General features: G+C 45.4%; 1 protein-coding gene across 1 annotated transcript in view; it reads right to left on the bottom strand.

Moving 5' to 3' along the window:
* The window catches only part of LOC145416517 (ethanolamine-phosphate phospho-lyase-like), a 37184-nt gene extending 24760 nt beyond the window's left edge, over positions 1-12424 (bottom strand). Inside the window, exon 1 of the mRNA XM_080285475.1 lies at positions 12317-12424. Within this exon, the coding sequence (XP_080141601.1) occupies positions 12317-12378 (62 nt within the window). The 5' untranslated portion in view covers positions 12379-12424. The remainder of the gene's footprint in view (positions 1-12316) is intronic.
* Positions 12425-12657: the final 233 nt, after the last annotated feature.

Below are 12657 nucleotides of genomic sequence, written 5' to 3'. Positions count from 1 at the left end.
GTGTGTGTGTTATACTCTAAGTGCTCCCATACATTACCTAACACGTCTTCCTCAGCAATTAATTCTGCTAATTACACATTAACATCTTGCACGTTAACTATGCTAACTATAACGTCATTAGAACAAAACACACACACACACACACACACACACACACACACACACACACACACACACACACACACACACAAAGAATGCTAAGTGATAATATGTTTTCGAAAAAATTTTGCTCCTCTGCTTTAATATATTACTCTGCACATAACACCGTAACACCCAATTGTATGTAACTGATGCAGACTACGTGGATATTAAAACGACATAAATAACACAGAAATCAATGTTAAGGTTTAATGTGCAAAATAAATCGCTACGGAAGAGGTGTTACGAGGATTCCTATTCCATTCCTTGTACTGTCATGCATCTGAACTTCACATTTAGATTTGTGTGCTTTTTTTTTTGCGTTGCCATGGCGAGTTATTGTAAAAAAAAATAATAATAATAAAATAAAAAAAACATCAACTCGTTCTCACCTGACAAATCCCTAACCCTTTCAGTTCGATTGATGGCCAGGTGTAGTAAGGTTGGAGGGTCACTATAACTAGCAACCAAGGAGATTCTTTCCTAAATTATATCTAAAGTTCAACGGATTTCATGGAACCACGACATTGTATTTAAGGTGTGGGAGTGCCTTAGTTCGGTCAGTGGGGTGTAATTTGGGGGGAGGGCAGCGAAAAGGAAGGGAACAGGGCGACATGGAGGCGAATTGTCTGTGGCCACCCCTTATGGGATTAAAGCGTCTGGCCATAGATAGACAGAAAGACAGAAACTTTGGTTTACGGGTGTGTGACGGGGAGAATCATATTTCAAAGTGAGAAGTCCAGTGGGGATCAAAAACTCATCTATTACACCTCTTCTGCTTGTTACTTGCCTCTGCTGATTAATATTCCGATGGAGAAAAAGATTTGGGGTTCCTTTTCGGTGCAGTCGGCGTCAAAAGTTCGCCTGATAATTCACCTCTGCTCACTTTCCTCCGCTGGTTCGTACGCACATCCTGAGAGAAGCCTGGGTTGTTCCTCTGCCCACACCTGATTCTCTCTGATATGATGGGGCAGGGAGGAGAGTGACGGGCATGCCATAACTGTGAGGCAGACGCAGTGGAAAAGCAGGTAAACTTTTAGACGCAGTGGAATGGCAGGACAACTTTTAAACGCAGTGGAAAATCTGGTCAACTTTTAAATGCAATGGAAAATCAGACCAACTTTTAAACGCAGTGGAAAATCTGGTCAACTTTCAAACGTAGTGGAAAATCAGCCCAACTTTTAAACGCGGTGGAAAATCAGCCCAACTTTTAAACGCAGTGGAAAATGTGACCAACTTTTAAACGCGGTGGAAAATCAGCCCAACTTTCAAACGCAGTGGAAAATGTGACCAACTTTTAAACACTGTGGAAAATCAGGCCAACTTTTAAACGCAGTGACAACTCAGACCAACTATTAAACGCAATGGAAAATCAGACCAACTTATAAACGCACTGGACTATCAGGTCATATTTTAAACGCAGTGGAATAGTGAGCCAACTTTTGTCCTGCGTCCGGATCCATAAGCAGGCTTCCGATCAATTGTCTCATGGCTAATACCTTTCTCTCCAAGCACAAGATGAGACACTGGAAAATTCTGCCCCATCATACCTCGCCGCTCCTTCATAATCAAATCACAGTTCGACAGGAAATCGATCGTAAATCTATGTGAAAATAAAAGACCTCGAATTGCACCAGACAGGCCTATATAAGCGTAAATATTGATCGAGAATAAATACAAGGCCAAAAAACATAATAAAGGAGGGAATGTCAATTAGGAAGAGCAAGAAGGGAGGCTAAAGGCGGTGAAAAAAGAGGCCAGCAAACACCTGTCACCTGAAAACACCCCCTCCCCACCCCTACACCCCACCTGCCACCTGACAACACCCCCCTCCCCATCCCCTACACCCCACTCCACCTGTCAACTGAAGACACTCCCTCCCCATCCCCAACACCCCACCCCACCTGCCACCTGACGACACCCCCTACCCATCCCCTACGCCCCACCCCACCTGCCACCTAAGAACACCCCCTCCCCATCCCCTACGGCCCACCCCACCTGCCACCTGACAACACCCCCTCCCCATCCCCTACACCCCACCCCACCTGCCACCTGAGAACACCCCCTCCCCATCCCCTACGCCCCACCCCACCTGCCACCTGTCACCACCTCCTCCCCATCCCCTACACCCCACCCCACCTGCCTCGCACTGTGCCAAGTAAGCCTAAATATGGGTCAATATTGATCGAAGAGACAGTAAGAAGAGAGGACTGAGGTAGTGAGGAGTGAGACAAACACACACATGCCGACGGACTACACTCCCCCTCTCCCTCCCCCTTCCTCCGCCACTTCAGCATCCCCCCTCCCCCTTCCCTCTCTCTCCCACTTCAGCATCCCCTCCTCCCCCTTCCCTCTCTCCCCCACTCCAGCATCCCCCCTCCCCCATCTCCCTCTCGTCTCAGGCTCTCACCTCAGTGCTGCATTTTCTTGTGGATCTAAATTTGATTAGCCTATCTTTACTTGTCCCTACCGCAAACACACACACACACACACACACACACTGTACGGTATGTGTGCATACATACCTGTATGCGTATAGCCTGTCTATCCATCCATATATATATATATATGAAAGAGAGAGAGAGAGAGAGAGAGAGAGAGAGAGAGAGAGAGAGAGAGAGGGGGGTGGGGGTGATAATTACAGGTGAAAGGTGAAATATCTCAGTCCTGATGTAGCTATGCACATGTACTGTGAGACTTGCTAACAGGTAACAAAATTTGTGGATTGGTTTAATTCTGTGACTGGCAGGGTTGGAAGGACCGGATATGCTGAGAGTGTGGTGTGTGTGTGTGTGTGTGTGTGTGTGTGTGTGTGTGTGTGTGTGTGTGTGTGTGTGTGTGTGTGAGAGAGAGAGAGAGAGAGAGAGAGAGAGAGAGAGAGAGAGAGAGACAGACAGACAGACAGACAGACAGACGGACAGAGACAGAGGTAACTCAGTGTGATGTGTTGGGGATTAGTTAAAGAGTAAGTGTGAGAGTTTACTTAGGTGCAATAATAATAATAATAATAATAATAATAATAATAATAATAATAATAAGTGCAAAGGGAGTGAAGGGCAGAGTGGGACAAGGAAGGAAGATAGACGGTGTACTGTAGCAGACTTGATCATTATGCAAAACCAGCTATTTTTCCATCAGCTCAGTCCCTGTTTTTAAGCCGTGCAAGACCGAGTGATGAGTCAGTGAATGGGGAGTGAGTGGATGAGTAAGTGAATGTGAGAGAGTGAGTGAGTGACCAGAGAGAGTGGGTGAGTGCATATACAGTGTGAGAGAAGTGAGTGGATGAGTGGAAAATGAGTGAGTGAGTGCATTTGAGTGTGAGAGAACTGAGTGGAAAATGAGTGACTGAGTCGAAGTGGGTGACTGAGTGGGTGGGTGAAGGTAGCGGGAAGTGGGTGAGAGTGTGAGTGAGAGTGAGCCTGTGATGAGTGAGTGAAGGAATGAGAGAATGAGGACTGTATTTGACTGGACTTCTGAGAGTATAGGCCTATGTGGGAGAATAATTCACTGGTTGTGTGTGGGGGAGGAGGGGAGTGAGTGAGTGAAGTAAGAGGAAATGGAGGAGACTGACAAGAGAGTGGGGGTAGAATGAGCGGAGACAGTACATGGGGTGGGGGAAGAGGACAGGCAGTGGGTAAGGAGTGGTTGGTAGCGCGTGGGTAAGTGAGGGGGGAGGAAATGAGGGAAGTGAGAGGGGAGAGGAGGGGAGGTGAAGAGGTTAAGCAAGGGGAAGAAGTGGGGAAGTAAGTGTGAATGAGACGGAGAAAAAGTGAATTAAAAGGGAAGGAGTGCGAGGTGAAGTGGAGCTTAGTTTTTGCGGAAGGCTTTAAGGTCGTAGCATAGGAGATGTGAACTAATAAGAAGTGGAGAGAAGCGGGGAGGGGGGAGGGGATGAGGAAGTGCGAAGACTGGTGGGGGAAGAAGGAAGTGAGGACTGGAGAGAAGGGAGAGGATGAGGGTAGAAAACCGGGAAGGGAAGAGAGGAGGAAAGGGGGAAGGAAGATGAGGAAAAAGAAGAGGTGAAAAGAGTAAAAGAGTGCGGTGCGAGGATACGGGGAGGAAAGAGGAGAGGAGGGGGTTGAGGAGAGAGGGTGAGGGGTTCAGATGAGGAGAGGGGTGAGAGGAGGGGGAAAGGGGTGAGGGGGTAAGAAGAGGGAGAAGGTGAAGGGAGAAAATGAGAGAATGATGGACGAAATGAAAGAGATGAAAAATTGACGAATGGGAGACAGGTGTACGATTTGAGTAAGGAGATGAGATGGGGGGGAAAGTGCAGGTAATGATAGGAACGGAGGGGGAAAACAAGGTGGGGGGAAAGGGAGTGGAAGATGGGTAGTGAGGTGAGAGAAGGAGAAGCAGAGAGAGGCAAGAGGAAGGATGAGGAGAGATGTGAAATAATATAGAAGATTAGGTGGGGAGAGTGGAGGGAGAAAAGAGGGAGGGGAGATGGGAGAGAGGGCAAGAGGGAAGAATTTAGAGGGGGAGAGATATAGTACCAAGAGGAATACCCAAACTATCTTACTCTACCCTGCCTTTGGACTCGATCTGATTCGTTCATTAGGATTTGTTATCGCTCAGTCTGGCATCTCGACATAGCTCACCCAGTGTTTGTTGTTTTATCAAGTTGCTAATCTTGACTGATTTCTCCATCCCGAAGTTAATTTGGTTCCTTTCGACACTCCATTATTAGTGGCCAATTAACAGTTATCTGCCTCTTTCATCCTGTTGCGTATCATCACGACGATACACCAGCACTCACTCTGTCATCCACTAATCCTGTCCCCAATCATTTACTCCTTCTACCGGAGTGGCCTTCAGTCGCAGTCAAGGGTTAAAGTTTGCATTTCGACTGCGGTAAAAAAAAAAAAAAAAAAAAAAAAAAAAATGCCCATGCTTTGTTTCAAACACAAAAAGCCTCGTGATGTTCAAAGACCGGCGCCAAGGTACTGTACGGGGTATATTACCCCAAATAGGGCGATTTTCTTCTGTTTGCTATGGGTTACTGGTCAGGTGAACACTGTAGTCAAGCCTGCTCTTCCATGTTCACACAAGAGAAGGAAATCTAGATCAAGGAACTTTCATTTCCCAGAGGGCAGGCATCAGAATATTAAAGGAACTCCAAATAATGTCTCCCCCTTATTACTTCGCAGGGAATACGAGAGCTTCGTCTGCGACACAAGTGCTGGGCGGTGGGGTTGCAACATCCTTATGCCATTACATGAAGATGGGGAAGGTGTTCAGCTCCTAACTTAAGTTCCTTTTAATCGTTTTTTTTTTTTTTTAATGCAGGTATTACGTAGGCAAATTTCTTCTTTCTCATCCCAGACACACTGTCATTTTCACTAAAATAGTAGACTGTATAATCCCTACCAGTTTACAAGCCTACAATGTCGTCCCTTTTATGGAATCCTTGGGTTAAGCTCCTGTTACACTAACTTTCAGGCCGTCAATTGTGGAAATACTGAATATTTGGGGTAGTGGGTCGACGAGAATGTGGAAAATGAGACAATATGAGTAGAAAAGCGTGGGCAACCCCTGCCTCAGGCTCAGATGGAATACGGTCCTCTCCCCTTTTTCATCTGCTATACATAATGCTTTTCACAAGTTTCGCTTCCCTTTACATAGTTTGCGAAGGATGAAACGCTTGTCAACACTCCAAAAGCTACAGTAATAAATATTTCCCAACTCATATAAAGGATTAAGCGTTTTTATAAATCTCCTAACGATGAGTTCTAAATTTGAAAATAAACAAATTATTCCATTACTCGGTGTGAGAAACAAATAAATAAATAAATAAAGCACTACCCACCGGGCGCTAATCTAATGCTCGAATAGCCAGCCTGCGCCACTGACGATGTTATGAATGTACTACACAGGTTTGGGTAAGAAGGCTGCGCGGGGATCGCATGAAGCTGTATATGTGTCCATGCTAACGTTGGCTATGGGTGTAAGATTTTGGTGCGAAGCGAGTGAGAAAAGTTATGAGTAAAAGCAATGAAGATGGGGTTATTGATGCATGCGCGTGGGAGGCACACAATAGATAGGGTGAAAAACATTGTCATTCGTGAAGATGTGGTGTAAGGAAGTTTGTGGACAACAGAGTTAAGACAGTGCTTAGATGGTATGGGCACACGGAGAAAACGGACTTATAAACAGGATGGTTAAAAAGGTCTATGTGAGTGAGTTTGCACGTGAGAGGAGGCGTGGTAGGCTCATGGGGCCTATATCAAGACTATCTATCTATATCTATTGCCAGACGCCTCAATCCCGTTTGGGGTGGCCACAAACAAATCGCCTCCACGTCGCCCTGTCCCCCGCCATTTCACTGCCCTGCTCCCAACTCACACCCCCCTCTCTCATATACCTCTCCACCCCATCCCTCCATCTCATCCTCGGCCTCCCCCCCCCTCTTCCCCCCTCCACCTCACTCACATACACTCTCTTCGTCAGTCTTTCACCCTCCATCCTCTCCACATGGCCAAACCACCTCAGTGTGTTCCTCCTAACACTTCCTATCACATCAACATCCACACCACAACGCTCCTTTATATCCTCATTCGTCAGTCTGTCTCTCCATGTGACTCCACAGGCTCCTCTTAAATAACTCATTTCCACGGCTCTCACTCTTGACTTGAGTTCTTCCAACAATGTCCAAGCTTCACTTCCATACGTTAGAGTTGGTATCACAATACTGTCATGTAGTAACTTTTTCACTTCCATGCTCACATCCCTGTTTCTTATCACTGCTTTCAAGGAACCAGCAACCTTTCTTCCCTGCTGTACCCTTTCAAGCACTTCACCCTCCAAACCTCCATCCTTACTCATCACACTACCCAAGTACTTAAACGTACTCACATTTTCCAATTCCTCACCACCCAACCTCGCTGTACATTCACTGACTTCACCTCTCTCAAAGACCATCACTTTACTCTTCCCTACATTCACCTTTAGATTCCGTTTCTTGCACACTCTCTCAAACTCATCCACCAAGCCTTGCAGCTCCCCTTCGTCTTCACTCAACAACACAGTTTCATCTGCAAACAACAGTACAGGGTGTTTCCAAACACTATCCTCTCTCACCAGGGCCACTCCAACATCCGCTACCATACCTTGTACCTCTTTTATTACCCCATCCATGAACAGATTGAACAACCATGGAGACATGACACATCCCTGTTTCAACCCAACTTTCAAAGAGAAAAATTCACTTAGTTCACCATCCACACGCACTGCAGCCTTAGCGCCATCATACATACTCTTCACAGCATTCAACAACTTTCCATCTACTCCATATATTCTTAATACTTTCCACAATCCTTGTCTATCCACCCTGTCACATGCTTTCTCCAAATCCATGAAAGCCGCATACAACTTCTTTCCCTTCTCTAGAAACTTTTCCACTAAAGATCTAAGAATGAATATCTGATCTACACAACCTCTTCCCTTCCTAAAGCCTCCCTGTTCTTCTCCAACTAATTCCTCTGTTCTTTCTCTAACTCTGTCAATTAGTATCCTACCATACACTTTTCCTATTATACTAAGAAGACAAATGCCCCTATGATTACCACACACTTCTTTTTCCCCTTTTCCTTTGTACAAGGGAATAATTATACCTGACTTCCAATCCTCCGGGACTCTACCTTCCTCCCAGGCCAATCCGCACATCTTCCACATCCTTTCTACTACTATCTCTCCCCCATGCTTCAGCATCATTTCACCACACACTCCATCAATTCCTGGGGCTTTCCCCATTTTGACTTTCTTCATTGCTTCCACAACTTCTATCCTACTGATTTCTTCCTGTCTTCTCACCTCCCTCCTTCTCCCATCCATTCCGCAGCCACTTATACTCGCATTACTTCCATCCTGTATGTTCAACAATTCCTTAAAGTGTTCTCTCCATCTGCTCACTTTTTCTCCCTTCTCCACTAGTAATCTACCACTTTTATCTTTCACTCCCCTGCTAACCTCATTTCCACCCTGTCTTGCTCTCTTCACCTCTTTCCAGAACATCTTCTTACAGTCCCTCCACTTTACACTCAAATTCCTTCCAAATTCCTCATCCACTCTCTTCTTACTCTCTCTTATTAATCTTTTCACCTCTCTCTTTCTTTCTACATATAACTCTCTCTTCCACCTCTCAACTTCTTCCACGCCCCTATTTTTCATCCATTCATTGTATGCTTTCTTCTTTTGTGCCACAGCCTGTCTCACCTCTTCAGTCCACCACGCTGTTCCTTGCACCCCCCTCCGTGTTCTCTTCCTCCCACACACCACATCACAAGCTGCACATATTTCTTCTGCAAATATCCTGCACACACCTTCCACGTCCCCCATCTGCTCCAATTCATATTTGCCCAATCGTTCCTCCACTTCTCTCTTATACTCTGCCTTTTTCTCATCAAGACGCAGTGATAAATTCTTTCTTCTCTCACCGTCGTTGTTCTTCGGAGATGCTCTGATTCAAACTTCCACCTCGCCCATACCGGCCAACCTATGACGTTCATCTTCAAAAGACATATATTTTTACCCTGTCTAGTGGCTTGTCTTGTACCAACATCCCAACCAGTACTCCCACTACTCCTTTTTTTTCCCCATCCCATCCACCCAAAAAGTATCATAATAATAATAATAATAATAATAATAATAAAAATAATGTTAATGAAGTACTGCAGTGCAATACAAGGTCCCCTACCGGATGATAACCATACATATGTAATTGACCTTGGGAGTAGATGGCTGGTTGTTCCGCGCGACACCCGTACGGTGTGGGGAACAACTACGTGAAGTTATATCAATATCTGTCCATGCATGTGGAAGTTACAGAGCGAAGACGAATGCAGGTATGACTGTTAAGTATGACAGCATCCGACCTTGCTTGAGTAGACGGTTGTTCGCGCGACACACGGTCATGGTATGGGGAACAACTGTGTGAGGTTATCTCAAACTCTGTCCATGCACGTGCAAGTTACAGAGCGGACACGAAATTGCGGACGGACTGGCGGACGTACTGACGGAACCACGCAAACCTATAGTTCCCGACCGGTTTGACCGGTAGGGGACAGATACCTTCAAGCACTCATACTAGCAAGTGAACTGACCACTGACCTAATCTGTTGCCAGTCCATCTAAGTCACAAGTGATAATAATGAATCACACTGTTGTTCTGACAGCTATGCCCTCGCGACGCAAGTGCACGATCATTGAGCAGTGTGAGTATAAGTGGTTGGGGAATGGCTGGGAGAAGAAGAGATGAGAGGAGGGAGGAAGAGATCAGTAGGTCGGAAGTAGTGGAAGCGATGAAGAAGATTAAGCTGGGAAAGGCCCCAGGAATTGATGGAGTGTGTGGTGAAATGCTTAGGTATGGGGGTGAGATTATTGTGGAGTGGATATGGAAGTTGTGTAGATTGGCTTGGGAAGAGGGAAGGGTTCCAGAGGACTGGAAATCAGGTATAATTGTTCCTCTGTACAAAGGAAAAGGGGAGAGAGAAGTATGTGGTAACCATAGGGGTATTTGCCTTCTTAGTGTGACTGGTAAAATATATGGTAGAATACTCATTGATAGGGTTAGGCATATGACAGAGGAGCTAGTTGGAGAAGAACAAGGGGGATTTAGGAAGGGAAAAGGGTGTGTAGATCAGATATTTGTTCTAAGATGTTTAGTGGAGAAGTATCTAGAGAAGGGAAGGAAAGTGTACGCTGCCTTCATGGACTTGGAGAAAGCTTATGACAGAATAGATAGGAAAGGTATGTGGAAGGTATTAAGAATATATGGAGTGGAGGGGAAATTGTTGAGTGCTGTGAAGAGTATGTACGAGGGAGCTAGGGCTACGGTGCGAGTGGATGGTGAGCTGAGTGAGTTCTTTGATCTCAATGTGGGACTGAAACAGGGGTGTGTAATGTCTCCATGGCTGTTTAATATATATATGGATGGGGTCGTAAAGGAGGTACAAGGTAGGGCAGTGGATGTGGGGGTGGCCCTAATGAATGAGGGTGAGATTTGGAAGCTTCCGGTGTTGCTGTTTGCTGATGATACAGTATTGTTGAGTGAAGATGAATGGGAGTTGCAAGGTTTGGTGAATGAATTTGGGACAGTGTGTAGGAGGAGGAAGCTGAAAGTTAATGTAAACAAAAGTAAAGTTATGGTGTTTGAGAGGAATGAAGTCACAGAGTGTGAAGTGAGGTTGGATGGTGAGGATATGGAGAATGTGAGTGCATTCAAGTACTTGGGTAGTGTGATGAGTAAGGATGGAACTTTGGGGGATGAAGTACGTGAAAGGGTACAGCAGGGAAGGAAGGTTGTTGGCACACTGAAAGCAGTGATGAGAAATAGGGAGGTGAGTATGGAAGTTAAGAAGTCACTGCATGATGGTATTGTGATCCCTACCCTGACGTATGGAAGCGAGGCGTGGACCTTGCAAGAGGGGAACAAGTCAAGAGTGAGAGCAGTGGAAATGAGTTACTTGAGAGGAGCATGTGGAGTGACATGGAGGGACAGGTTGACGAATGAAGAAGTGAAGGAACGTTGTGGGGTAGATGTGGATGTGGTTGAAAAGATTAGGAGAAATACACTGAGGTGGTTTGGACATGTGGAGAGAATGGAGAATGAAAGACTGACTAAGAGGGTGTATGTAGGTGAGGTGGAGGGAGGGAGAGGGAGGGGTAGACCGAGGATGAGGTGGAGGGATGGAGTTGAGAGGTATATGAGGGAGGGGGTGAGTTGGGGGAGGGAGTCAAATGGTGGGTGACAGAGTGACTTGGAGGCGTTTTGTCTGCGGCCACCCTTTGCGGGATTAGGGCGTCGGGCTATAGATAGATAGATAGATAGACGTTCTTTAAGTACGGCATGTTTCACTGATTGGCTACCCTCTTGATAACATTCCAGCTTCAGCCCAGAACAGATTCTGTACAGGCATGGGCTACCTATAAAACGCCCCCGGGGTACCCGGATCGATTATGGGCTCAAATAATACCTGGAAGCATTGTTCTCCGCCACCACGTCTTCAGACGGGTAAGCACACTCAATCCTGTAACAGGGTACAGTCAATGACCTATCACAATTTTCTGACTAATTTTTCACTCTTTGTCAAGTTCAACAAGACTTCCCTCAGTTTACTTCAGGTAAATAATGTGCGAGAGACACTACGCCACAGTACATTTCATAACCGTGTGCTTTGAGACTGGACCTGACAAAAAAAAAAAAAAAAAAAAAAAAAAAAAAAAAAAAAAATCCATCGTTGAAACACTAACTCGACACACATGGTTTTTGCTGAGGAGCATCTCTAATCGGACCGGGCAGTCAGGTACTCCTATAAGGATTTTCGTAAGCAATATGCTCTCCCTTCGACTTCAGCGACACCCCATATCAAGGTCCTTAGGGTTCTGCGTTTATCAAGGACTTGAGTATTCGTTAGCATAAAAATCTAGTTGTGAAGGTGCGTACTCCTAGTTACTTGACTCGGTCAATACTGAAAGAAAGAAATCAGTCGGACATCGATAATGTGTGTGTGTGTGTGTGTGTGTGTGTGTGTGTGTGTGTGTGTGTGTGTGTGTGTGTGTTCCTTTACATGAAACGCAGTATATACTATACTGTCGCAAGTGTTTTGCTTACGTGGTGAAGCTGAACTTGTTTATAATTAATAAGAATGGTGACTGGATGAGACTAAACGTAAATGGACCATTCCTACCGAAATCATGTGCCAGGATAATGGCAGGACTGTGAAATTACTATTATTATGTTCATAAAAATAGCAACTTCACTTAGCCTCTCAATATTTGCTTAACCTGATACAAATTACTAGTTGTTAATGTATTCTGTATGTGATAACGCACCAAATCTGTGATCAAGACAGGCTGCCGCATCCAAAAGGTCATGGAAAAGCAAGGTATTGATAGGTCACTATCTAGGTAAACTCATTGCTTCATCCGCATCGAATGTGTAAATTAGTCGCAAAGATAATATTAGTGCTCTTAAACGACAGTATTAAAATAAAGGCTGAGTTACATTACTGATATATAACACAAAGGCATGTTAACTTCAGCATTTTCAACAAAGAACTTCCACATAATTCAGCATGAACTGCGGGAAGGCGTGAGCTGGCTGTCTTTAGACGCAAGTATATCTAATGTCGGATGAAGGTCGCAGTCAGCTGAAGTACCAGGCGTCGGATCAATAACTTACCCGATATGCTTCTTCCTCAGTGCCAGCGTTTCCTGCTTACGAAGTTTCTGTGTATCAGCCATCTCGATTGGTACGTCCCCTCACTCCTTCCCGCCAAACCTCCCACCACGGGGGCAGAGTGTATACTGTCAGTCTCGGGAGTCTGGTCCCCCTTATCTGCCAGTGTTATTCCCGTGCACATGCGCACCTCCCGAGTTTTGTCACCAGACTTCTCATTGGCTAGATTTGGAGGCTCGGCTCTCCCAGGGTCTAAATGTGCCAACTGTTGTTTTATTGTCATATTTTATTTCCTACACAGACGATAGCAACATGGCTTTACTGTTACTTTATTATGCTGCGAC

The sequence above is a fragment of the Coenobita brevimanus genome, chromosome 106, assembly GCF_032717465.1.
Source record: "Coenobita brevimanus isolate Jiangsu-jjx chromosome 106, ASM3271746v2, whole genome shotgun sequence".
In the NCBI taxonomy this organism is placed as follows: Eukaryota; Metazoa; Arthropoda; class Malacostraca; order Decapoda; family Coenobitidae; genus Coenobita; species Coenobita brevimanus.
This window is presented reverse-complemented; position numbering and strand designations above follow the sequence as displayed.